This window comes from Podarcis liolepis, assembly GCF_965112155.1.
Source record: "Podarcis liolepis genome assembly, chromosome: 10".
NCBI classification, from domain to species: domain Eukaryota; kingdom Metazoa; phylum Chordata; class Lepidosauria; order Squamata; family Lacertidae; genus Podarcis; species Podarcis liolepis.
Genome location: NC_139562.1, coordinates 71,774,175 through 71,800,178, shown reverse-complemented (window position 1 = coordinate 71,800,178; position 26,004 = coordinate 71,774,175). Strand labels below are relative to the sequence as shown.

Genomic DNA, 26,004 nt, shown 5'->3' with positions numbered 1-26,004 from the left:
GGCTGAGTGTGTGTGTGTGTGTGTGTGTGTGTGTGTGTGTGTGTGTGTGTGTGTGTGTCTATGTGCCCCAGGGTGTGCACACATGGTCACACGTGTGTGTGTGTGTGTGTATTCACTAAAGTTGGCTTGCTTGAACATTTCTATCTCATTCAACTTTGATCTCTTTCAGTGCCAGTAAGAACAGTTAGAAAGAGGATTCCAACTGCTTTGCTTTACTCTCCCATGAATTTTCAGTTTAAAATAACAATTACTTTTCCTGCCTTATATTTTTTAAATAGGGCTTGATGCAAGAAATTAATGAATTGCGGCTAAAAGTAGGAGAAATGGACAGCGAGAGACTTCAGTATGAGAAAAAGCTTAAATCTACCAAAGTAAGTAATGTGAGCTGTGTGTGAGAGGTTGAAAGGCTGTTTTTAAAACCCGAACCTATAAAAAGAGGGTTGCTTTTGAAAGAAGAATCACGGGGGCACCAATACTGCTTGACATCATACTTTATTATACTTTGATATTTGTAGGCATTTTGTAAAGGGGTGGTTCACTGATGTGGCAGTCCACAAACTGTAGCCTTAGAGGTGTGCAGGGTCGTAAATCCAGGTAGAATCTGCTTGTCAGGCAGGGTGGAGTCGCTGTGGTATCGTCCTGGAAGAGGGACTGCTGTTTCTTGCTGGCAGGGAGAGCAGCTGAGGTCGGATGAGGTGAGGTGAGGTGGCAGGAAGGCTGGAGTAGTGCAGATGAACCAGCAGAGCCAGCTCAGGCGCTCCTGAATTGCATTTTCGCCATGTGGACCTTCCTGCTACTTTGCTCCTCCTGGATAGCAACAGTAGCCCACTGCCGGGAAGTCACTTCTGCACCTGGGATCACATACAGGTGATGTTCATATGAGCATCCAGATAGGAAGTCGCATCATGGCAGCCCCAACATGCATGATTGTAGTGTATTTTTGAGCCACGCCAGCAGTCCCAAAGGTGATCCCGCTGTATTTATGGGCCAGCTCATAGAGAACGCATTGCACAGAACGTTGCACAGCTTATGCAAGAATCCTTTGACAAACTGGAAGAAAGTTTCATGAAATCCACTCTGGTTTATTTGGACTTAAATGTGTTTCATGGGGGATCATTTTTAGCCTTGTTTCTTTTCTGTCTTTACTTCTCTTTCACTCCTCTGTCTCTATTACCAGTCTTTAATGGCCAAACTTTCTAGCATGAAAATCAAAGTGGGCCAGATGCAGTATGAAAAGCAGCGGATGGAACAAAAATGCCAAATGTTAAAGGTGTGGTAGATTGGTTGGGCCTGGTTTTCAACTCATTTCTTTACCACAGCGTTTTGTGACCCCCTGTTCCATTTTGTGTTTCCGCCTTGTTGTTGGAGTTTGTGTGTTTTTCCTGCACATTTGCTTTTTTAAAAACAGTTTTCATTTGGGTCTGTAATGAGGGCAGTCAGTGCCCAGGATGAATTTTTAACCACGGCCTCAATAACATGAATGTGTTGACTAGATCATTCATTGATAGTGGGCATGTCTACACTAAAGACTTAAAGAGGTTTAGCACTTCTGTCTTCTCAGAGAATCCTTGGAATTGCTTTTACTCCCCTGCTCCCAGGGTGTTTTGGGGAAGCAGTACTGGGTGAAAGTGGTATAATACTAATATAAGACAGTATTGTAGATATGGATATGAATACACCCACCCATAGCCATATACACACGCACACACACACACACACACACACACACACACACACGTGGAGTTTCCTGTTCAGCACTTGGTGGGAAGGACAATGGTCAAGTATATGCTTTGTTTGTAGGAGGCCCACAGTTCCATCTCTGGTGCCTCCAAGTAGGGCTGCAAAAGTCTTTGGCTTGAAACCCCAGAGAGCGGCTGCCAGCCAGTGTCAGCAGAACTGGTCTGACCCAATATAAGGCTGCTTCCTATGTTACAATTGCCAGTTGTGTGTGTGGATAACACTATTTATGGCCTGAGCAATACATGGGGTTTGTTCTTACAAGAAATCTCCATATCTTTCCATAGTACATGGCAGTTTCATATGTATTCTTCCCTCTTCCATCTACCCAAAATATCATACATACATTATTTCACTGCACTGTTAAATTAGATTTTATGCTATGAGCATGCCTCGAGTTGTTTTTTTGGTTTACCGCATTAAGGCTGAAATCCAGTGCACACTTACCTGGGAGTAAGTGGCTCTCATTTCAGAGGTATACATGCCTAGGACTGCTTAATGCAACACTTGGCGAAAGTGTTTCATGCATGTCTAAAAGGTGAATAAAATCCTTTTAGTGTCACTTTTCAAATTCAAATGAAGACATTATTAAACATTTAAATTGGAGATGGGATTGTTATGATTGGGAGGCAGGCTGCCCATGCATTTTGTGATGCAGGGAGAAATTGTTTGTTGTAAAGACTGTAAAAGGTTTGATGAGGGCCCTGTGGAATGCCCTCCCACCAGATGTCAAGGAAATAAACAACTATCTGACTTTTAGAAGACATCTGAAGGCGGATGGAAGTTTTTAATGTTTGATGTTTTATCACTTTATTATTATTAATAATAATAATATTCTGTTGGAAGCTACCCAGAGTGGCTGGGGAAAACCAGCCAGAGGGGAGGGTTATAAATTATTATTATTATTATTATTATTATTATTATTATTATTATTATTATTATTATTATTAGTTTCTAAAATGAATTTTAATCTGAAGACCATCTCTAACTTAAATGATTAACTTCAGTTTAGGACCGCCTTTTAGAACACAAAGCTAGTTTTTAAACAGATGTGTTGATTTTCTGTTTGCGCAGGAAGAACTGTCATCATTAAAAGATAAATTAGAACAGAAGGAAACTGAGATAAAACAGTTGCAAGAGAGATTGGCTCACCAGATGAAAGGAGATGGGGTGGACATAAATGACAGAGGTAAGGAAACCGGCATTGAGGCTCCCTAAAGCCATGGTGTATCTACTGTGGTCTGTGGTTTATGACTTGTCCGTTCTAGAAAAAGGCTCAGTTAAACCTACAGACATAGGCTGGTGTATTAGGGTCACCATATTTCAAAAGTGAAAATCCAGACACAAAAGTTGTTGATTGAGCTTTTTTTGGGAAATCGAACACACACTTCCTTGTTGTGTTGGCAAAAACCCAGACATTTTGCTGATTTTTTTGAAATTACCATTGAACGTATGGCAACCCTAGATGTATGCATCTTGAGGCCATTTGCTGCTGTTTAATTGCAGGAAGAATTAGAATTGTCGTATTGGAAGGGACCCGGGGGTTGGTCGTCTGGTCCAACCGCCTGCAATGCAGGAATCTTTTGCCCAACGTGGGGCTCAAACCCACAACCCTGAGATTGAGAGTCTCATGCTCTACCAACTGAGCTATCCCAGAAGCTACCACTTCTCAAATCTCAACCCATATGCGTTTTAAAAGACACCCTTCATAGAAAAAGTAATAAACAGACTGGGTCATACCATCTTCATTTGCACATGGCATCTCCTTAGGACCTGATTTTTTCCCATGGATGGGTCAGGTTCTCAGGGAAATACTAGTCTCCAATAAACATGGTAAACTATAGGTGGCCTGGTCGTTGCTTTCTGTTTGTTGTAAAGGGGAGAGGTTATGTACAGGTGCACAAGACTCAAACTAGGTTAAAATTTATTTCTGGAAAGTAATGAGGGAACAAACCTGGAGAATGTTGACTTCTGCATGGCTAAGATAGTAGCATATTTGAGATTTAAGTTGGCTGAATGCTGGCAGGACAATGTATAACTGCTTCTCTTTGTTGCTTAGCAACATAACAAAGCATAACAGCAACAATTAACATATATTTAAATTCATTTCTCCATGGTCTGCATTTTATTTCCACATAGGACTGCTTTATTTGACATGAGTGGTTATGTTTCAATGATCATGGATCTGCAAAATTACTCTAGGAAATTACTATCCTCTAAGATGTATTACTAGGTATAAAAGATATGTTCACATTTTCAGATTGGGATGAATTCCTTGATAGAGTAAAATACAATCAAGAGAGAAAATAGAGCTTATTTATTTATTTTAAATACTGATGACTGTCCTATAATCATTGCTCTCAAAGTGATTTAAAGCAAAATAAAATACAGAATAACATATCATAGACAGAACAGCAGAGTTTTAAGAGCGAGCGGATAAAAATTAACATTCCTAAAATGCTCGCTGAAATAAAAATGTCTCAAAGGGACACTGAAATCCATACAGCTTTGCCATCTGAGGATAAGTTATTATGTAAACAAACCCCAAGTTGAGCAGTTTTGAGAGATCCTGGGTATTATCGTGTGTCAGTGACAGATTCTAAAACAATATATTTCAAAAATTAATTAACGGTGAGGCTACGGCAGCATGAATCTCCTAAGTACATGGATGGGAGACCACTGGAATATAAGCATTCGAAAGGAAAGATGATTTGCAAATATAATAAATAAATAAATAAGAAGATTACCATAGTAATTATTATAAATAGTTGTATCTTGGCAAGTTCAAGATAGGGATGGGGATGTATGTTAAAATGTGCTGAATTCTTCCATCTGCGAAGAGATTTGTGGGATAAGATACAAAACCTAGAGTCACTTTTATGAAAATTGTAAGGGGATGCAGCTCAAACACTACTTTATTATATGAATCATGAATAAGAACTGTGCTATGTATGACTTTATTTTCATTACTGTTGAAATTGCTTTATTGCTTATAAACTCCATCTAACTTCAAATTCAATGGGTTTTCCTGCACAGATGAAAATTGTAAAAAGAAGCTCAAAGACAAAAGTAAGGTTTTTGGTGTCTTTCCACAAGAACTTACATTTGACACACTTTTCCAGTACAGCTTTCTGCATGTGTCATATAAAACAATTTTAACAAAATGCTGTTAGACTGCTTCATCTTCCATCCTCATTTTCAACGGAAATCAAAATGGAAAGAGTAAATTTTTTTGTTTCAAATTAGAAAGCATTTGATCCATTGATTTCTTGCCTAAGAAATAAACTAAATATTTAATAAACAACCTTCTATTTTAATCTATTTGCCAGGATTAATCTTAGCATAGGCTATATCTATATATTCTATTCTCACAAGAACAATCTATTTTCTTTCTGGTTTATTTTCTATTATTTTATATTTTCTATTCCCTCTAAGAGGAAAAGCAATTGGGCCATAAGGCCACTCAGAATTAAGGATGCTGTCAAGAGACATTGGTTTCAGCAGGCTAACTTTGTGGGTTAGTTTCACACCTAATGCAGAACCATGATCTGGCATTGCATGAATGAATCCTGTGCTTGCGTGTTCCAGTGCTTTCTCTCACTACTGATTTAATGAAAAAACAGGGCAAACAAATTCTTTGTGCAAACCATAGTCATCATCATCAATCTTTATCATGGTCCAGAGACCCAACAATCATTACAAAACAATACACAATTCATACAGCCTACCTCCAGGTTAAACAAGCGTTTTGTTTAGAATATAGGGCTTATTTGATCTTGCAACCACCGATAAAAACTTTGCCACTGCTAATGTCCTAACATTTGTCCGGTCTTCCAGTAGGAACCTGACATAGTGAGCCTCTGATTTTCCCAGGAAAGGTACCAGCAAGGGTAGTATCAGTTCAGCCCTGGCTTGCTCATATTTTGCACAATGCAAAATATATGGAATTGATGTTTTGAGCACACAAGCAAAGTCTGTCCTGGTAGGGAACTCCTCTCAACCTGCCATCCAACGCTGCAGAAGGAAAGACATTTAGTCTGGCTTTGGTGAAAAGCCTTCGGTAGTTTGGTACTGTCAGGTTTTTAATGTGAGATGTTAACTTAAAGACATGCCCATATCGAACAGCGGACTACAGACTGCGTGTGATTGTGATTGCAAGTCACTGTGTGCATTATCCCATAATCTTTGCTTTAACATCTTTTGGGCGCCTTCATAACCCAGGTAATACAGTTGGGGGGGGAGACAGACCAATAGAGGTGGCTTTTTTAGCCATGGTTTTCTGCCATTTGCTGACAAATTCCTCATCGGTCAGGTGTTGGTACAAACCCTTCCCTAGATTAAACACTGAAATCCTGAGCCAAGGTTTAAGGGCAGCCCACCACGCTTTAGTTGAAATTGGGCATTCACCAGCTTCTAGCAGAAGTACGGAGTTGGGGACGCAGTTGGGTACCTGCAGCAGAGATCATAGAAATTTTGCCTGAAAGCCATCTAGCTTTGGCAGGTCCCCATTATGCCAGACATTTGCTGCGTACAGGAGTTGCGAAACGGGTTTTGCGTTGAAAACCCTTAAGGCTGCTGGAACATATTTGCCGCCCTTTGTGAAAAAGAATCTGAGTATGGCTAGCTTTGTAATCTCTGCCTTTTGAAGGGAGGTTTGCCAGTGGTGCGTCCAAGATCCTGTATGATGGAATGTGAGCCCTAGGTAACTGAAGTATTTTATCTGTTCAAGGTTATGGCCATCCAGCACCCATTTAGTCTGGGAGAAGCTTCTTTCGAAAACTAAAATTTTAGATTTTTCATAATTAATGGATAAACCATTTCCAGAACAGTAATCAGAAAATTTCTTCAGCAGATAATTTAAACCCGGTCTGGAACGTGAGATGGTGGCCACGTCATCAGCATATAACAACAAGGGGGTCCTTCTCATTCCTATTTTTGGAATGTGTCCATCTGGGTCCATTAAGTTCTCTTCTAGGTCATACAAACCATAGTTTGAATGTCATTTGTGCACAAACTATAGCTTTTCTACTTTGCATGTAACTACAACCTATGATTTGCTACTAAATTGGCAATGAGGAACTAAACTGGAGCACATAGAATAGAATCATAGCATTGTAGAGTTGGAAAGTACACCTCTTACACATGAGGTGGGAGGGAGAAGGGAGCACAGAACTTCTTCATGTAATACCAGACCATGGTTTGGTGTTGCGCCTGAGCCAAGTTGCAGTTGGATTGTGACCCTGGAATACAATGATATTCAGCTTTGCTCCACTGATACTTGAGTGTTTTTGGAGAGAACATAGGAAATTCTGAATGAATTGCAACTGACATAAGGGAAATAAGTTTTAACCCAGCTGATATTTAGTAGGAAATTAAAAGATTGTAAGGTTTTAATCAGGGAGTGATATGTAATACGTTTTTCTAATTTATAACTCTGAATGGTATGAATGTTCATTGTTAATGAGGATAAAGGATGAAGCAGAGTTTATAATGAACTCAAGTTTTAACCTCTTTTTATATTTGTGCTGCAACTATACATTTTAGCATGACTTTTCATCACAACAGATATATATATATATATACCATCCCATCATGATTCTCTCATTTTTACAACCATTCTTAGTTATGGCTAAGCATCGCTATGCCATCAGTTTCTTTTATCATTACCATCAACGGCCTAAATCCATTGCTCTTGTTGAACTTGTTGGTATCTCAAAGGAATGCTTGGCTGCTGGCACAATGAAGTGTTGTTGCATTTCATGTTATTAAAATTGGTTTAATCTCTAAGAACTTGTTTATAACATTTAATAATTTAAGAGAGAGATCTAGGGCAAGTGTTGCTTTGCATTTTTATCGAATTTTAGCATTGTAGTGCCTAAGAATAAGAAAGTATTTAGTCAGATCAGCCATGGTCATGTTGGGTGGGAGGCTACTGTCACCTGAGGTGCTTGAATATGGAGGAGGAAATGATTCGGTTTTCAAGGTTATGTTGCAAAGAGTGCGGAAACAATGTTTGTGTGCTTTAGACTCTCTTAAAACATCATAGGTGTGTGAAAGTCACTTATAACTTGCTCCATAAGAAGTGTGTTTGATTTGCTTTCTTCTTTTTGAAATGTTCAGATTGTTCTAAAATGAAAAGGAAGTGATTGCTTCTGACACATTATAAACTTTAGAGTTTGCTTTTTAAAAATGGTTCTTTTTAGCTTTCTGCTTGCACTTCAGTTGACTTTTGGTTGTTTCTGTGTTTTAGATATTGAGGTGCAGAAAATGAAGAAAGCTGTAGAATCTCTAATGGCAGCAAATGAAGAAAAGGTACCGGAATGTTTATCACATTTGTTTATGCAGTTGAACTTGTGGCTTCTGCAGAGAATCAATAAGATGGGAGCCCAAATTATGGCCCTTATTAAGTGGTATGAATCAATCTCAATTCCCCAAAATGAAAATGGCAAAGTTTAAGAGTGTAATACAACAAGTGGGACTTTGCTTGATTAGTGCGAGTGATTCTAAAGTATTCTTTGTCTAACACCTTGGATTTCTTAACTCACAATTCTCCATTGTTTGCCACCACCATTTTTATTTTTTATTTTTTGAAATTGTGGTGTTATCCAGTATTCCCTAGAAGTGCAGGGAAGCAAAAGACCAATCTTTATTACAACAGATAAGAGTCTCTCTTTCTCCAGGATCGGAAGATTGAGGAGCTTCGACAGTCTCTCAATCGATATAAGAAAGTGCAGGACATGGTGATTCTGGCTCAAGTCAAAAAAGGTACCTCAAGAGCTTTCACATGGGTCGTTTTACAATGTTTTACCATATGTTTGTTCTCCTTAACTGAGTAACACCATTCTGTTTTCAATGAAATGGCCAAGTAACCTCTCAAGTTTAGGTTTGTTTACATGCAGAAGACATAAATCATTCCTAAAAAGAACTGGTAGATCTGGATACTCAAGGATTCTTCAGTTGCCTGTTAGCATCTCAGGATAGTCATTTATTTGGGGCTAATGTTTTAATCTGAAAACACTAATGGCACATTTCATTGAGAATTAATTGGTCAAGTTCTGTTAATTGTAATGGGAAGACTAAGAACAGTGCTTAATTACCTCTCCCATTTAAATACAATGACACTTTAAAATGCTTAACTTTTGTGTATGGTGCCTATAGTGTTCTGTGGGTCTGGATGCCCTTCCTAGTCACAGCCACTTGTATTCAAAGCAATCACCTACTCTTTATTACAGCTGCAGCAATCCACAACCTTCCCTTTTTGTAATCTGTATGACAAATGCTGATTGGCAGAGTGGGGTTTACAAACTTTAATTTGGAAGTGAAGCAACAGGATGAGATGCAATTGGTTTTTGTGGGATTGAATGAGTTAGTTGAATGTCTTTTTTTCTTATTCAACTTCTTCAGTAATTGATTGCCATTCTCCATTCCAATTAATTATTACCCTCGTCCATTTTCTGCAATGGGGATCGTTCAAATAGAGAAAGGTGATGAGACCAAAACCCTCCTGGTGTCCGACAGATGATTCAGCTAAAATGTTCAAACAAGGTTTTGAATTTGTGCTTTGACAAACGAACCCTCAACTTTTTAGGGAATCTTGTTAGATAAAAGCAGCTTGCGATATTACCAAAATGCAAAAATGTACATATAAAACTTTTCAAATGTAAAATGTAAAACTTCTGTGTGCTGCTTGCTTCATCATATCCTGGTCTCTGCTGTAGAATAGCAATCTCCTGCCTTTATTTCTTCCCTTGTCGTACGTGTTTCTTTCCCTAGTTCTTTGTTTGATATGTTGATATGTTTCTGTTTGATAACTTGGTTGTGCTTTACAGTGGAAGCTTCTAGCAATCCCTTCCCATAGGCTTCTAGACCACGGTCCATTATCACTTGCAAGTGGTCTGGCACATTCTTGGAAACGGCAAATACATTCACATATGAAAGTCCTTCCAGGCTGAAATAATGTCATCTAAATCAAAACAGGGCGTCTGTTGTTGATTTCTTCCCTTGAGCTAGTCTACCCAAGTGCAGTTAGGAAGACTATTGGCATGACCATTTCCCCTGATTGCCTCTATTTTTATCACACTTAGGCCGCATTCCTGTACCTCCTCACCTGGAAGGGGAGCCCCATTCAACCCAAGCTGGAATTAGTTTTGAGTAGATATGTTTGCAGTTGCCTGTTAGGATCACAGCCCTTGTGTGTCAGCAGCTGCATAATTGCAGTGTGTGTGCAGGTGCCCAAAGGAAGAAATCAATATATCATGCATCCCTTGGAATTGGATTTAGCTTTTAAGCACCAATGTATGTTCAGCAGTTGTTTTAGTTACAAAACCATAATCGCTAGACTAGAATGTCAGCCTGAGTATTGCTAAGTCAGTGTTCAGAGTGAGAATATTCATATAGAATTTCTCTTCTGTGGTGTTAGGAAAGGATGATGAATGTGAGGAGTCTGCAAACTCAGGATCTCTTTCAATGACTTTGTCAGATGAACAGATTCTAAACGAATCTGAGAAAAGTCCATCCCCTACACCAGGAGAAGGCTCTCCAAACTACGAAGAGTTTGGAACACAAACTCCTGAAAAGGTATTTCTTTAATATTTCTCTCCCTGCTTCTAGATTTGCTTTCTTGTAAACTTAGTTGGTATCCCAGCTGTTGTTAGAAATTAAACTTTGTACTTGTAAAAGACTTAAATGTAAGGCTTAACTTAGTACAGTTTTCCTTGTTACATAGATATATTTCCTTTCTGGGTCTTGTGATTTTGAGGTGAAATAGCTACATGATGATTTGTGGATTAAATTATTTTTATTGTTACGTTTAGTGACAGTGTAGATCTAGCATTAACCCTTGTCAGCAACAAAGAGTAAGGTAAAGGTAAAGGGACCCCTGACCATTAGGTCCAGTCGTGGCCGACTCTGGGGTTGCAGCGCTCATCTCGCTTTACTGGTCAAGGGAGCCGGCGTACAGCTTCCGGGTCATGTGGCCAGCATGACTAAGCCACTTCTGGCGAACCAGAGCAGCACATGGAAAAGCCGTTTACCTTCCCGCCGGAGCGGTACCTATTGATCTACTTGCACTTTGACGTGCTTTCAAAGTGCTAGGTTGGCAGGAGCAGGGACCGAGCAACGGGAGCGCACCCCATTGTGGGGATTCGAACCGCCGACCTTCTGATCGGCAAGCCCAAGAGGCTCAGTGGTTTAACCCACAGTGCCACCCGCATCCCGAACAAAGAGTAAACTGTGGATCAAATGTTCAGATTCCCCATCCCCCGCCATCTCCATTAACTGCAACGAGGAAACTTGGGAAGGAAACTGGAGTGTGAGTGGAGATGGGGAAAGAGAGCAAATGATTCCACAGCCCTCTCCTGGTTTAGTAAGCCATGATTTATATTACGAAAGTGTCCCATGACTTAAGGCTGCAATTCTCTGTGCACTTGACTAGGAGTAAGCGCCTTGGGACACAGTAGTGCAAAAATTGCATAGGATTGAATCTCATGAACCAATTTAGAGGAGGACTGCAATATTAAGTTGATGAATAACATTGATTTAAAAAGGTACCTGGTTTATCACAAGGCAGATCTTTTTTAAGTGGTTGGTTAATTTTTAATACAAGTAGTTATTAAAATGGAAGTATCTGGGGCTATCATAGTCATTCCTCCATCGCAGAAAAGGATACCACTGCTAAGACAGAGGCTGCTGCAACATATGCATTCATCACCTAAAAACAAAAAAAGTGTATCAGTGGATTTTAAAAATTCATGTGCCAATTGATTTTTAAGAGGCTGCCTGCCTTACCTTAGCTATATTTATTGTTGCTCATAAATAAAAGTTAATGTGTCACTTTTTGGGTCTAGAAGCCCCTCCCCCCCAGCACCCCACTGCCATGGCTCACATCAAAAAGAAAAAAGAAGGGATTTCTGACTTTGGTTTCTTAAATAGTAGCATTCTATGTTGCACGGCAAGCGCTCTTAAAAAGGTTCCCCCCTCAAAAGCAGTTTGTAGCATAACTTGGGGAGGATTTTAAATGGAGGATTTAAAATCTACCTTTTTGCTTTGTCTAATAGGACATGGCAAATGTTACAATAGAGTTAAGGAGGATTTGATCCTACCAAGTTTAAAGCATTTGCCTTGTAGACCGATGGGTGTTACGTTAGAATTATGTGCGAAGTGAAAAGGGGTGTGTGTTAGCAGAAGGCCCTTTTAAATGTTTGGTAGTTAAGATGAGTGCTCAGGTGATCTCAGAGTGCGTTCTGGGTGATGCAAAAGTGTTGTATGCCTTGTTTGTATTCTGCTTTGTGCAATAGGTAACATTTCATTTTGGAGGTCTTGCTCCAGTTGTATTTTCCAAAGGATCTACGACTGTATAGATAAATTGGCTATGAGGATTTATGACTATCAAGTGTAGGCTGTATGATGAACCTGAATGATAAAATGTGAAGGCTTGAAGCTGTTGAGCCTTGAGTGCATTGTGTGCCTGTTGTCAGTTAATTAATGTGTATCTCTGCTGCCTTCTCATGGGAGTGCTGATGTGCTTTCCCCCCTTGTAGAATTCACCACAGATCCACACTAGTGTCTTGCAAGTTCCCATTCCTTCTTTTTCACCAGCATCCAGACGTTCAACAGAATCGACTGATAAAGTTATTGCAAGTGATGCCAGGTATGGATACTTTACCTGAAAAAGAAAGAAAGAAAGCCACTTGTGGTGATAAAAATGTGCTGAATAATGACATAATGTCTGTTTGATAAAGCAGATTAAGGTCTACAGCTTCAGCAACAGTGTGGCGGTGGTGGTACGTTTTCCAAAAATGCAAGGTTGTTAAGACAATGAAATGGCAAAATGGAGTAAATTACGAACACATCTTACATGGTGATTTTGGTTCCAAGTGTTCTGCGTATACATGAAAATCACATATACACAAACCCTTGGAGCTGTTCTGCAGCTAGCAGCGGAGGGGGGGAGAGAGAATCCCCTGCACTCCCAGAGCCTGCGCTCTGCGCCAGCAAGCAAGAGGGGGAGCTGAAAAGCTATTTTTGTGCCCAGTAACCCAAGCAGACCCTTATTAGAGGGCATATTTTTATTTGATGCCTTAAATCCACCATGTTCTAACTTGTTGCTTTTTACAGTGAAAAACACACACCGATGGCGTCTGTGGAAACACAGCTAGGCGACACAAAATTGTAAGTATTTTGTAATTGTGATATTGCACAGGGATAGTTTAAAAGCTGAGAACAATTTAATGTGATACCTTGTTTATATTGTTTCTTGCTTCCTTCCCTCACCCTGATGCTGTTTTAATCTACTTCAGTTTTCCATTTCTATTGCAGTATGAAGCGCCTTCAAACAAGCTATATAGCACCAGGAATTTACAGAATTTTGTAATATATTCCTAAAGTATATGTGGTTGCCTTTTGCACTAAGACAAAGGAGAGATTGGCTGGCATAGTGGACTGCTAGTATGCCCAAATTCTTAATCATTATCACCCTTGCGTAATTTAATGACTTAGTTAAATGCTTTGCTGAATTGGGGTGCACTTTTTTATAACAGAATTTCTAACCCAAAAGTTCTGCACTGACTACTTCAGTATAATATTCTTACTAGACTCTCATAGTAAAGAATCGGAGCAGAAATGGACAGTATGAGAAGAATATTGTACTGAACAATGTGTGCCTTTTGGCAGTTTGCGGTTAGTAAGAGGTACTTCAGTGGCATTTGGTGGACTTTTATTTCCTTCAGAATGCATTTGACAGAGGCTGAAATCATAATAACTTGCTCTGGAGGGAAGTCTTAATGGTTACTAAATACAGCACTAGGGAGATGCTAAAGAGAGGGCTATGTTACTTGAAGGCCCCATCCCATGGAGGTGCATGAGGCCTTCTTGCTGGACCTGCACATTCAAGGGGGAATGGTGTGTCTACATTGTGGCCTGTGCAATTAGGCCTGAATTCTGCCATCAATTCCTCAGATATGGAAATCAGCTGTGGGATTGGGACTGCTTGTTCCCACACAAACAAGCACATTCATTCACCCCCTTTGTGTGATGAGCCAAATACTGGACTCTGTAACTACCATTTGAACCAGCCCTGGGTAATACAACATTCCATTAACTGAAAGCAAACCGTGGTGAAAGGAGATTTTACTACAGGTTTAGTGTATATCTGAATTGACAAATTGTAGTTACATCTCTGGAGGCTACCACCCCTACAGGCTGGAGTGCAGAACAGATGGAAACTAAAACCAGATGAACAGTTCTGATTTTGAGCTGGCCGATATATTTGGCGACCTGATTATCACAAATCATGTTTGAATTGAGCTGGTGCTCTTGCAGAAAAGTTAAAATGGCCCACATCAGCATTAATCCAATTCTGCTGCTACATAATTAAGAGTGCACAATTACTCAGAAGTAAGTTGCACTATGTTCAGCAGGACTTGCTCCTAAATAGGTATGTGTAGGATTGTAGGTCTAAGTTACTTGGAAAGTGCACAAATGTCATCGCAGTGGGGAGAAGAGAGGCTGAAAAAAGCAATTACATTAGCTAAGTACACAATTTTCTGGGTTTCAAGCATGTGTATTATACTTAGGTTGCAATTTTGAATACATTTCTTCAGCCTCTGTAATCAATGAAATGGTGGTTTACTTTTTGAATGACGCTATGGCTTCTAAAGTACATGAAATGCAGAACAGAAAAGCATGCTCATTGACCGCATGTCTGAAACATTGAACAGCTACAGTTTTGGATGCATTCATACCCTCAATCTGAAAAATAGCATGCAATTTGATGTTTTGGGTGTATAAATTATCAGCATGTAGCTTGAAAAATGGGAAATTTGTGTTGAATGCTGTGTGTGTGCGCGTATCACTGCAAGTTAGTGTTGGGAAAGAAATATGGTTCAGTATGCATTTTAATGTACACCTACCTAATTCACCCACAATCTGCAACAATATGTGAATCAAAACCCAGCAATTCTTTGGAATTCACACTTCCCTGAATTTTGCAATGCAGTTCTCAAACTGAAAATGTTTGTACAAAAATGCATATATTAAGGGGGAATGTGTATATTAGTGAGAATTGCTTGCAAAAATGTGTACTATATATTAGGCAAAATTACATACAAAGTTATTAGGAAAGATGTTGATGAATTTTCATGTGAATTTCTTTATTGTGAACTGGGACTGAGGGTTTCTTAACCCTTCCCATGCCTATTATCACCTTTAAAGGCTGCTCCCAGCCAGGTTTATTTCAGTTTTTGGGGAAATGATTAAAATTGTCTTGGAGGGGTGCAGCGTGCATCTTCAATAAATAATATGTGGGAGTAGAAAATCACATGTTTTCCTTGTCATGTACAGTTCAGCCCTTAATATCCTCATTTTTGTAGATGGAGGGTAAGAAAGATAATAGGTCTATAGCTATCTACTCAGTTCATGCACAAATTAAGATTTGAACCATGGCGTTTCTTGGTTTAGAAGTCAGTTTCTGGTGTAATCTACTGGTAGTGGTCAATGAAATGGTATTACAGTCATTCCTTAGATCCCGAACATTCTGGAACTCTGACATGAGTGTTTCGGTTTTCGAACATTTTTTTGGAACCCAAATGTCCAGTGGAGCTTCCACAGCTTCTGATTGGCTGCAGGAGCTTTCTGCAGCCAATCAGAAGCCGTGATTTGGTTTTTGAACATTTTGAATTCCAACGGACTTCCAGAACGGATTCCATTCGACTTCCAAGGTACGACTGTACAACCATTCAGATTCATATAGGTGTCACTATAGCTGAGAGGGAGACAAAATTTGCGTTAACTTGCCCTTTCTTCCCCCTTTCCTCTGTTTAAAGAAAGTTGCATCTTGCTTTAACCTTTATTGTTATTAAAAGATTGTGTACACGATGCAAGATCAGTTACTTATTTTTCTTTTATTCTTTTCCTGTGATTCTAGAACTTCAGCTCTGCAAAAATCCAGCAGTCTTGGAAACTTGAAGAAAGAAGTCTCTGATGTGCGTAGGCCTATGTCATTGTTTAAATTAACCGTTAGCTGTTTCTTAAAAATGCTGACCCAACTTGTAGGTTGTATTCAGCATAGCACTAAGCAAAATGTTCCATCAGTTCAAGAGTTCCTTTTTGTGCAATTAATACTTCCCCCCTTTTCCTCCCCACATCTTCCCCCTATATCTGTTCTGACTCCACCCCCCCAACCTTTGGAGCAGATTTGGCGATGAGGTGGGGCACAGAGGAAGGAGAAAGGGAAAACCTAATTGCGCTGGTGCTAATCCTTGGACTAGCGCAACTATTGAGTTGAATATCATCTGTCCTTCCCTCTCGTTCAGTTCTTTCCTCTGAGGTGTAGCTCACACATGATGATTGCAGTATATCAGCTGATGACTTGCATATGTAAAACAAGCTCTTTTTGTCTGATCTCAAATCATGGGGAAAGAAACGGGGCTGTACGTTCCTTTGGATGTATATATCCATTTGTTCAATAAATCCTTATGACTTAGACTCTGTTCAAAGGCTCTCTCAAAGAAAATATTATCTTACCCTTTTCTAATAATTGCAGTTCAGTTTTGTTCAAATAAGGAGTTTCTGAAACCTCTGAAATGCTTTTATAGGCTGCCCTGAATGCAGCCAAATTAATACACTCCGGTAAATGTTGTAAGTAGACTAACATGTTTTAGTTGAAATTAATTGGATGTATTGAATCAAAGTTTATTTAAAGTGTTTAATGCTTCAAACTTTTCCCTAGCAGGACAAAGAGTCTGTGCAGAAGCAGGAAGAGGTAATGTTTCTCTGTGCTGTGTGTTGAAGAAGAAATTGCAGGTGCAATCCAGAGAAAGTTGCACTCACCTAAATCCCGATGAAGCAGATGGAATTAGATGCTCCTTAGATTATATCCTTGCTCATTTTCTTGGCTTGTTCATCAATATTAAGCCAGAGTTTCCCAGTTCTGGTGCAGTGGTCAATTTTGGCCTAATGTGAGCCAGGATCTTCACACCAAAACTGTTGTTCTTTCACTGTTTCATATAGTTTATGAAGCCTTGGGTGATAGAAAACAGTCACTGACTCCAAATTACTGTAGCATCCTGGTAGCACCTCCTCCCCTTTACCACAGTACCAGCATGCTGGTAAAAAGCACATTCTGAACCACCAGAGTATACAATGCCTTCTTTCTTTGAGTTGTGTGTTTGTGCCTTCTGAACATACATAGAACGAGGGTGGGGGAGTGGAGATCTTAAGCCCAGTAGACGTATCTTTTACTCCTGTTTACTAATTTTTTTAAAAGCAGGGACAGCTAACCTGTGGCCCTCAGATATTGCTAAACTACAGCTCCCTTCACCCCTGAGCGTTGACCATTTTAGCTGGGGCTGATGGAAGTTGGGATCCAACAACACCTGCAGATTAGCAACCCCTCTTCTAAAGACTTACATTTTTATGAATCAATTTGCCTTTTAAAATTATTCAAAATAGTTTTTAACAGAAGATATCACTCTGTAATTTGCGAAACCCCTGCCTGAAATACTGGAGAGCTGCTGACAATCAGGGTAGACAGTATTGAACTAGATGGACCAATGGTCTGATTAAGTATAAGGCTACTTTGTATGCTACCCAGCTGCAAACACTAATTTATCACATGTGTTGCTGATCCCTTGAGTACAATGGCAGATTTTTAACTTTTCTTTTCCTGAACAAACAGAGCAAAGCATTGATGGAGAGTAGCAAATATGGAACCCTCCCTCCCAAATCCCCAGGTGAAGAAGATGCCTTTGGGACTCGGAAAGGCCGGTCTTCTTTTGGGCGAGGCTTTTTCAAGATCAAAAGTAGCAAAAGGACAGCAAGTGCACCTAACTTGGGTAGGTTCAGTAAAGGCAGAGTTTTTTCACAATGTATATTTCAACTAGGGGAAGATATTCTCCGCTGGCATATTTCATGGGGAGATGCAGACGTATGAACAAGAACCACTTTCATCAGTAGATGAAACAAAATTTTAAATGCTATGGATTCCAGTTCTTTCGCAGAACAATGGGCAAGTAAAGCATGTAATCTCCTGCACTCTTGTAAATTCTCTGTGGTAATTTGGCGCAAAACCTATTGTACATGTTTCAAACTGGGTATGTTGTGTGGTAACAACAACAACAATTTGTTTGTACCATGCCAATCTGACTGGGTTGTCCCAGCCACTCTGGGCAGCTTCCAGCATATATAAAAATATAATAAAGTATTAAACATTAAAAACCTCTCTATACAGGTTGCTTTCAGATGTCTTCTAAAGGTTGTACTTATCTCCTTGATGTCTGATGAGAGGGTTCCCCACAGGGTGGGTGCCACTACCGATAAGGCCCTCTTCCTGGTTCCCTGTTGCTTTACTTCTTGCAGTGAGGAAACCGCCAGAGTGGATCTCAGTGTCCGAGCTGAAGGAGACGCTCCTTCAGGTATACTGGGCCGAGGCCGTTTAGGGCTTTAATGTCAGCACCAACACATTGAATTGTGCTCAGAAACATACTGGGAGCCAATGTAGGTCTTTTAGGGCCAGCATTATACGTCCTGATGGCTGCTCTCAGTTATCAGTCTAGCTGTCACCTTCAAAGGTAGCCTCGCATAGAGCACATTGCAGTAGTTCAAGCAGGAGATAACCAGAGCATGTACCACCCTAGCGAGACAGTGTGCAGGCAGGTAGGGTCTCAGCCTGCGTAACAGATGGAGCTGGTAAACAGCCACCCTGGATATAGAATTAACCTGTCCCTCCATGGACAGCTGTGAATCCAAAATGACTCCCAGGCTGCGCACCTGGTCCTTCAGGAGCACAGTTAATCCATTCAGGACCTGGGTGTCCCCCACACCTGCCATTCCTCTGTCCCCCAGAAACAGTACTTGTGTCTTGTCAGGATTCAGCCTCAATCCATTGACTGCCTTCCATCCTCCAATGCCTCCAGACACTCACACAGGACATTCACCTCTTTCACTGGTTTTGATTTAAAAGAGAGGAAGAGCTGGTATCATCCACATACTGGTGAACACCCAGCCCAAACCCCCTGAGGATCTCTTCCAGCGGCTTCACATAGATGCTAAAAAGCATGGGGGAGAGGATGGAGCCCTGGGCACCCCCCAAGTGAGAGCCCAGAGGTCTGAACACTCATCCCCTACCACCACTTTCTGAACACAGCCCAGGAGGAAGGAGTGGAACCACTGTATAACAGTGTCCCCAGCTCCCAGCCCCTCTAGATGGTCCAGAAGGATGTCATGGTTGGTGGTATGAAAAGCCGCTGAGAGATCCAGCAGAACCAGGAAACAGCTCTCACCTTTCTTCCTAGCCTGCCATAGGGAAATGCCAGTACAGTGGCGCCTCGCAAGACGAAATTAATTCATTCCGCGAGTTTTTTCGTCTAGCGAATTTTTCGTCTTGCGAAGCACGGTGTCGGAAAAGTTTTGGAAAAGCTTCAAAAATCACCAAAAACCTCAAAAAAGGCTACCACACCGCGTTCCATGAGTTGCTCCTCGAAGTCAAGTCGCAACTGTATTAACGCTGTTAAGAAAAAGGAAACAAACTTGCAAAAAACGCAAGACGTTTTCGTCTTGCAAAGCAAGCCCATAGGGGAAATCGTCTTGCGAAGCAGCTCAAAAACCGCAAAACCCTTCCGTCTAGCGAGTTTTTCGTCTTGCGAGGCATTCGTCTTGCGGGGCACCACTGTATGTGCTAGTCATGCAGCCTTTCCACTGCAAATAGTGGCAAACAAATCATATTGGAAAGAGATATTTAAGAACCCTGCAAGGAAATATTTAAATGTGAAGTAGTGGGAAAGTAATTGTTGCACATTGTTCTCTGTTTTTTTTAAAAGATATTTATTAAAGGTTTTAAACAATACATCACCCAACACATAAAACACCATCACCGACTTAAAGAAAGAAAAAAGAAAAAACAGAAAAAACAAACACAGAACAAATAAAATACAGCATAATTACTTTTCATTAAACCAAGCTTCCATAAACCTTCCTTTCGGACTTCCTCACATCTCCCTTTCCTGCGTTCCCATTTATAAAATTATATTCAGCAGTACTTCACCTTCTTTCAAATCTTATTGTGTAATTTTCAGAATTTATATCTCCAATTTTGAACTTTGTTTTCAAATATTTAGATATTTAAGTTTAACCTGCTGTTAATCAAAATTTCAACCTTGTTCTTATGGTTAGCTTGTTTTCATGCATCTTTCCACAAATTTGTAGATCTAAAAACTCTTCCTGAATTGTTTGGTTTGAGCAATGGAATAAGTGCTAATTCTCATTTGGCCTATTTGTGTTATGCTCTCTGTGTTATGCATGCATCGTTTTGGGGGGGGAATTCTTCTTCCCTTCCCTTGCCATTGTCATGTTTTGATTTGTCTTATCTTGTTGCCCCGGGTGTGTTCCTCCCCCTTGTGCTGCGTGTGATATGTGCGTTATTTGGATGTCTGAAGATCGCAGTCGAAGTGCAAGTGCACCCACCTTAGGTATAGTAGACCTGCATGCATGATTGGCGCCATGTTCTGAGAGCTGCTATTGCTCAGCCACAGCCATGCAGACCTCTGTACTGGAACGCTCATCCATGTCTTTGCCGCTCATGCACACTACTAAAATCTGGCTGCATTGTTTAGTTGTAATGGCCTGTACTAACAAGAACTGCCATAGAAAAGTGTTTGAGAAAATCCAAACCAAGTGAATTGCAGCATCTTTCTGACATAAGAGGGACTAAATGTGTTTTTGCCTAGAGGCAACCTTGGCATGAAGGAGATGAGATGCTTCAGGCATCATGCCCCAAGAAGAGCAAGTCCAAGTATTCCTTGAGACCAGTTTACTTGTTCCTTTCTTCCCACAGGGATGGTTGCAGACTCTTGTGCAGCTTACTCCAGCTGATGCCCTCCAGATGTTGTCAGATTCCAGCTCCCATCAGCCCTCACTGTTGGCCGTGTTGGGTGGAGCTGTGGGGAGTTTCAGCCCACAGCAACCATGTTGCTGTAGTATAACAAATGAGAAGGCAACATGGGGCAAAGAAATCAATGGAACTTGCTTCCTACCAGTATATTTAGGACCCACTGTAAGAATTCCAGGTTTTAAAGAATCAAAACAGTGAAGTATATTCACAATGTAACATGGCCTCCATTCACATAATCCAAGCAGCCTGCTTGACTTATCTATATAGCTTATCTCGGGTATCAATGACTTTTTCTTTCAAACAATCACAGTGTTTCCATAGCTGCTCTGGCTAACTTGCAAATAAATGCATTATAATTCATTTTTGGCCATTACTGTTTATTACTTTGAATAATTTTATATGGTAGCGTTCTTGTCATTGCTTTTGAGCATTCTTTTTAAGCTTCTTGTAGAGAGAGTTCACACATATATGTTTAGCTATGCAGCTAATAGTCCCATGTAAAATGGTAAACTATGAGCTTGAGGTGAGGACAAACGTGTTTGCAAACACACATATCATACATGTGCGGTCATTTGGGAGTTAGTGCTGTGGCTCTCTGGTGAGTGCCCTTCTACTGGCAAACCCGGGTTTTCTATTGTGTAATGTGAAAAGAGGTACTTGGCATTTTGTTGGTTTGTTGTTTTCTGTCCCTGTTTGTATGGCATTTGCTGGCACATCTCTGCTGAAGCATTGCATTGCTGATATATCCTTAGCTTTTTTTAAAAAAATAAACAAATTGTCAGGGAACTGCCATCAGAGCATCAGGTGGTGGAGGGACTCAGGCAGGATGAAAGAGACTCAACTGCTGAAGCAGGGACCAGCAGGGGGAGGAGTGGGTCTCTGAGGGAATGCGAGCAGGAGGGAGGGCTCAGGGAGGCTTCCAGCGAGAACAGTGGGGAGGTATCGGAGTCTCCCATAGGGAGACCCACACCTCGCAGGAAACTGTCACGCCGTGAGTCCAGGAGACGCGTTTCCGTTAAGGAACTTCTTTGCTGGAAACGCTTCCGCAGACAGCCACTGTCGGACTCTACTAGTGACTAGAGCAGACATGTCTGAGGAGCTCCGTCACACACGGAGGTTTGTGGGGTCGCACAAACTCTGAGGGAGCACGTTTTCACGCACAAGCAGCTAATCAAACCCTCACAGCAGTCCGACAGTCTTTGTACGCTGCCTGTGCAAGAGAAGGCATCATGAGCGAACCAACCGGAACCGGAGGAGCAGGGGCTGGAGCTGGTCCAAGCTTGGAAGATAGATACCGAGCGTTGGAGGTTCAACTGGCCCTGCAGACGGCGAGGTTGGAGGAGAGAAGGGCTCAGGATGCAGACAAGAAGGGGAGAGCCACGCAATTCCCCAGAAAGGTACCAGGATTGGTGCAGAAATTTGGGGGGGACCCCAAGGACTACCATGCTTTTAGGACAGAGATGCAATATGCCCTTAATGTGCAGTTCGATGAGTTCCCTGATGAGGAATCGCGAGTTGCTTTTGTAATTGGGCATCTTGAGAAAGGGGCTAGAGACTGGGTTCGACCCCTAATGGCAACGCACAATGACATACTAAAGGACACAATGAAGTTCTTTCGTGCAATGGATATCATGTTTTCCAGCGATATTGAGGAAGGGGTGGTGCGCAGACAGCTAATGGCTTGTAAGCAGGGAAGTCGATCTGTCCGTGAATATTGGACTGAGTTTACCATGCTGATTCACAGACTGAGTTGGGATTTATCGGCGGCACCCGTTCAAATGCTATTTGAAGAAGGTCTTTCTTCGGGGGTGAAAGACGAGCTGGCACGGAGCCCCAGGGCGGAGTCTATGGATCAGCTGACCAAATCTGCGCTGACCATAGGAGCGCGGCAGGAGGCAAGAGCCTTGGAGAGGCGGGAAGGGAGAGGGGAACGTTGGAAGGAGTTCCGCATTCCAGACATTCCTGAGCCAGCTTTCCCGCCGGCAGAGCCGATGGAAATCGGAACAGCGCGCGCGCGCGCATTTTCAAAAACCAGCGAGGGAGCTAAGAAGGAGGGAAAGGGCCCCCGGAAATGCTATCTCTGCCAACAGCCAGGCCACTTTGCCAGAGTCTGCCCCCAGAGGAAGGAATGGCAAGGGATGGTGGGAGCTGTTGAGGGGGGAGAAGAAGGGGGAGCGGAGCAGGTAAAAGCCAACGCCTGGTTGCCACAATTGGGGCACTGCAGCCAGGCCAAAGAGCAGTGAAAGTGCCCGTGCCAGAAGCTCCTCGACCTGCTCTAGTGATTGAAGTGTCGCTAGAGCTGCAGAATGGGCACCCCCTAAAAATAAAGGCGCTATTGGACTCAGGCAGCTCCTGCAATTTTATGAGCAAGGAGTTTGCTGCTGAACACCAGATACAGACCATCCCTTTAAGCAACCCCCTGCAGGTGACCACGATTGATGGCAGGGAGTTGTTGGGAGGAGGAGTCCGCTTGCAGACTGTCCCAATGATAATGAGGGTGGCAAGGCACACAGAACTGATAGCGTTTAATGTGGCCACCCTGGGAGGCGCTCCCATTATTTTGGGAATGAGCTGGCTAGCTCTACATGATCCGCTGGTTGGCTGGCATCAAAGAGTGGTGTCCTTTGGTTCAGCACATTGCCTAGAACACTGCAAAGGGGAGAAGGGTTCAGCAGGGGCCCAAGCCACCCTAGCAGGGACTGAAGTAATGGGGAAGGTGAAGGTACCACCACAGTATGCAGATCTCAGCGACGTGTTCAGCGAGAAGGAAGCTGACCAACTACCACCTCATAGACCCTTTGATTGTCAGATCAATTTACTCCCAGGAGCACAGCTTCCCGTGGGCAAGTTGTATGCCATGTCAGACAGGGAAATGCAGGAGTTGCGAGGGTTCATTGACAAGAACCTGAAGAGAGGCTTCATCAGAGAGTCCAAAGCAGCAGGGGGGAGCCCAGTGTTCTTTGTGGACAAAAAAAATGCGGACAAGCCGAGACTTGTATGTGATTTTAGGCGGCTGAATGCAGTGACTGAACCGGTGGCGTTCCCTATGCCCAGAATTGATGATATTTTGACCAGGGTGAGGAAGGGAAAGATTTTCACAAAGCTGGATCTAAGGGGGGCGTACAACCTGATACGCATAAGGAAAGGGGATGAATGGAAAACCACCATGTTTACCCCTTTGGGGGCGTTTGAATACCTCGTTATGCCATTTGGATTACAAGCAGGCTCCGCGTGTTTTCAATCTTTTATGAACCACGTGCTGGGCCCTTTGCTCTACAAGAATTGCGTTGCCTTTCTAGATGATGTGTTGGTGTATTCTGAGAATGAGGAGCAACATGTGAGAGACGTCAGAGAAGTGTTGAGCAGACTGCAAGCCAACAGGCTGTGGGTCAAACTGGAGAAGTGTCGGTTCCATACCAAGGAGGTGGAATTCCTGGGGTACCGCCTGTCAGACAAGGGATTGGCCATGGATCCCGGCAAGGTACAGGCAGTGCTGGAATGGAAAACACCCAAAACCAAGAAGGATGTGCAGAGGTTCCTAGGGTTTGGAAACTTTTATCGTAAGTTCATCCGCAACTTCGCCCATCTGACGGCGCCCATCACTGACTGTCTCAGCAGTAAAAAGAAGTTTGTATGGACGGCGGAGGCGGAGCGAGCGTTTGAGGAACTGAAAAGGGCCTTCGCCTCTGAAGAACAACTTCTGCATGTGGATTTACGAAAGAAGCTAAGGGTTGAAACAGACGCATCTGACAGAGCCATAGGGGCGGTGCTTCTTCTGCAGCCGGGGAAGGAGGAGTCAGAGTGGCGTCCGTGTGCCTTCTTCTCGCGGAAGCTGAACAAATCCGAGAGGAACTACACGGTGTACGACCGAGAACTGCTTGCTATTCATGAAGCGTTCCGGAGATGGAGGCATCTGCTAGTTGGTGCACAACATAAAGTGCAAGTGTGCACGGACCATAAAAATCTAGAGTACTGGAGAACGGCGCGAGTGCTCAACCAAAGGCAGTTGAGATGGGCCCAAGAGTTCTCCAAATTTAACTTTGAGATTTGTTATGTGCCAGGCCCAGAGAATGTTAGGGCGGACGCTCTCTCACGCAAACCTGAATATTTGGAGGGGGAGGGAGCACCCGAAGAAACCCATATCATTCCAGAGGACCGCTGGGTGTGTGGGGCGACTTTGGTGGGGCAAAGGGAATTGGTAGAGGGTACGGTGCAGGATGCATACGCCCAGGGGAAACTCAGGGATCTCAGAGGGGAGGAAGACAAATCCGGTGGTTTTGAGGAGAGAAATGGGGCATTGTATTATAAGGGAGCGTTATATATACCTGAAGGGGAATTGAGGGAGAAGGTACTCAAGCAGCTGCACGATAGCCCCACAGCAGGGCACTTTGGGCAACACAAAACCATGTGGCTGGTTACCAGGGAATTTTGGTGGCCCAAGGTCAGGGAAGATGTGCGGGAGTATGTGAGAGGGTGTGAACAATGCCAAAGAGCCAAGGGGGAGAGGCAGGCGCCGGCTGGTTTATTAGAACCACTGCCCACACCTGAGAGACCGTGGGAAGCAGTGGCAATAGATTTCATGACTGATCTGCCAAGGTCTAGAGGGAAAACAGCCATCATGGTTGTAGTAGACCTGTTAACTAAAATGGCCCACTTCATAGCCTGCTCACATGCGGTTACAGCAGAAGAAACCGCCAAATTGTTTGTAGAGAATGTGTTTAGGTTGCATGGCGCCCCCTTGAGGGTGGTTTCAGACCGAGGGAAACAATTTACTTCCAGGTTCTGGAGGAAGCTCATGAGCTTACTGCATGTAGAGGTTAATTTCTCGACGGCCCGTCATCCTGAAACCAACGGGCAGGCGGAAAGAGCAAATGGGGTTCTCCAACAATATTTGAGGTGTTATGTTAATGACAGAGAGAATGATTGGGTGGAGAAGTTGGCGTTGGCAGAATTTGCCTACAACAATGCAGAGAACGTGTCCACGGGGATGAGCCCCTTTTTGGCTAATCACGGGTGCCATCCCAGAGCCTTCCCAGGGGGGGAGGGGGAGAACTGGAGCGTTCCAGCTGCAGAACAGTTCGTGGAAGAAATGGAAGCGATCCATCGCCAGCTCCAACTCAATTTAAACAGGGCTAAGGAGGAATATAAGAGGCAGGCAGACAAAAACAGAAGGGAAGGTGAAAGCATCAGGGTGGGGGACCAGGTGTGGCTGTCAACCCAAGGGTTGCCATTCAAAGGAGGTTGTAAGAAATTAAGACCCAAAAGGCTGGGTCCGTTTGAAGTCATACAGCAGGTCAATCCAGTGGCTTTCAGGCTCCGGTTACCGAACCACATGAAGCTGCACCCAGTTTTTCACAGGTCGTTGCTGTCACCGTATAGAGGAG

At 42.5% G+C, this 26,004-nt stretch overlaps 1 protein-coding gene and 1 long non-coding RNA gene across 51 annotated transcripts in view; one reads left to right on the top strand and one right to left on the bottom strand.

The window, feature by feature from the left end:
• PPFIBP1 (PPFIA binding protein 1) overlaps positions 1-26,004 on the top strand; it is a 133,835-nt gene that overhangs the window by 90,595 nt on the left and 17,236 nt on the right. For 4 of the 50 annotated variants that reach the window (XM_083463978.1, XM_083463971.1, XM_083464008.1 and 1 more), the window contains exons 7-19: positions 279-371; positions 1,178-1,270; positions 2,812-2,926; positions 4,774-4,806; positions 7,988-8,049; positions 8,418-8,502; positions 10,157-10,314; positions 12,276-12,385; positions 12,853-12,906; positions 13,054-13,104; positions 15,659-15,716; positions 16,466-16,495; positions 17,411-17,567. In XM_083463978.1, coding sequence (XP_083320104.1) covers positions 279-371; positions 1,178-1,270; positions 2,812-2,926; positions 4,774-4,806; positions 7,988-8,049; positions 8,418-8,502; positions 10,157-10,314; positions 12,276-12,385; positions 12,853-12,906; positions 13,054-13,104; positions 15,659-15,716; positions 16,466-16,495; positions 17,411-17,567 — 1,099 coding nt within the window. Of the gene's footprint in view, positions 1-278; positions 372-1,177; positions 1,271-2,811; positions 2,927-4,773; positions 4,807-7,987; positions 8,050-8,417; positions 8,503-10,156; positions 10,315-12,275; positions 12,386-12,852; positions 12,907-13,053; positions 13,105-15,658; positions 15,717-16,462; positions 16,496-17,410; positions 17,568-20,165; positions 20,199-26,004 lie in introns of all 50 variants that reach the window. The other 46 variants (XM_083463996.1, XM_083463995.1, XM_083463989.1 and 43 more) reach the window with 23 other exon arrangements.
• On the bottom strand, positions 3,459-4,761 carry LOC310688058. Its single transcript, XR_014516751.1, has 2 exons — positions 3,692-4,761; positions 3,459-3,600 (listed from the first exon to the last, which is right to left on the bottom strand). It is a non-coding gene; the product is annotated as an uncharacterized lncRNA (long non-coding RNA).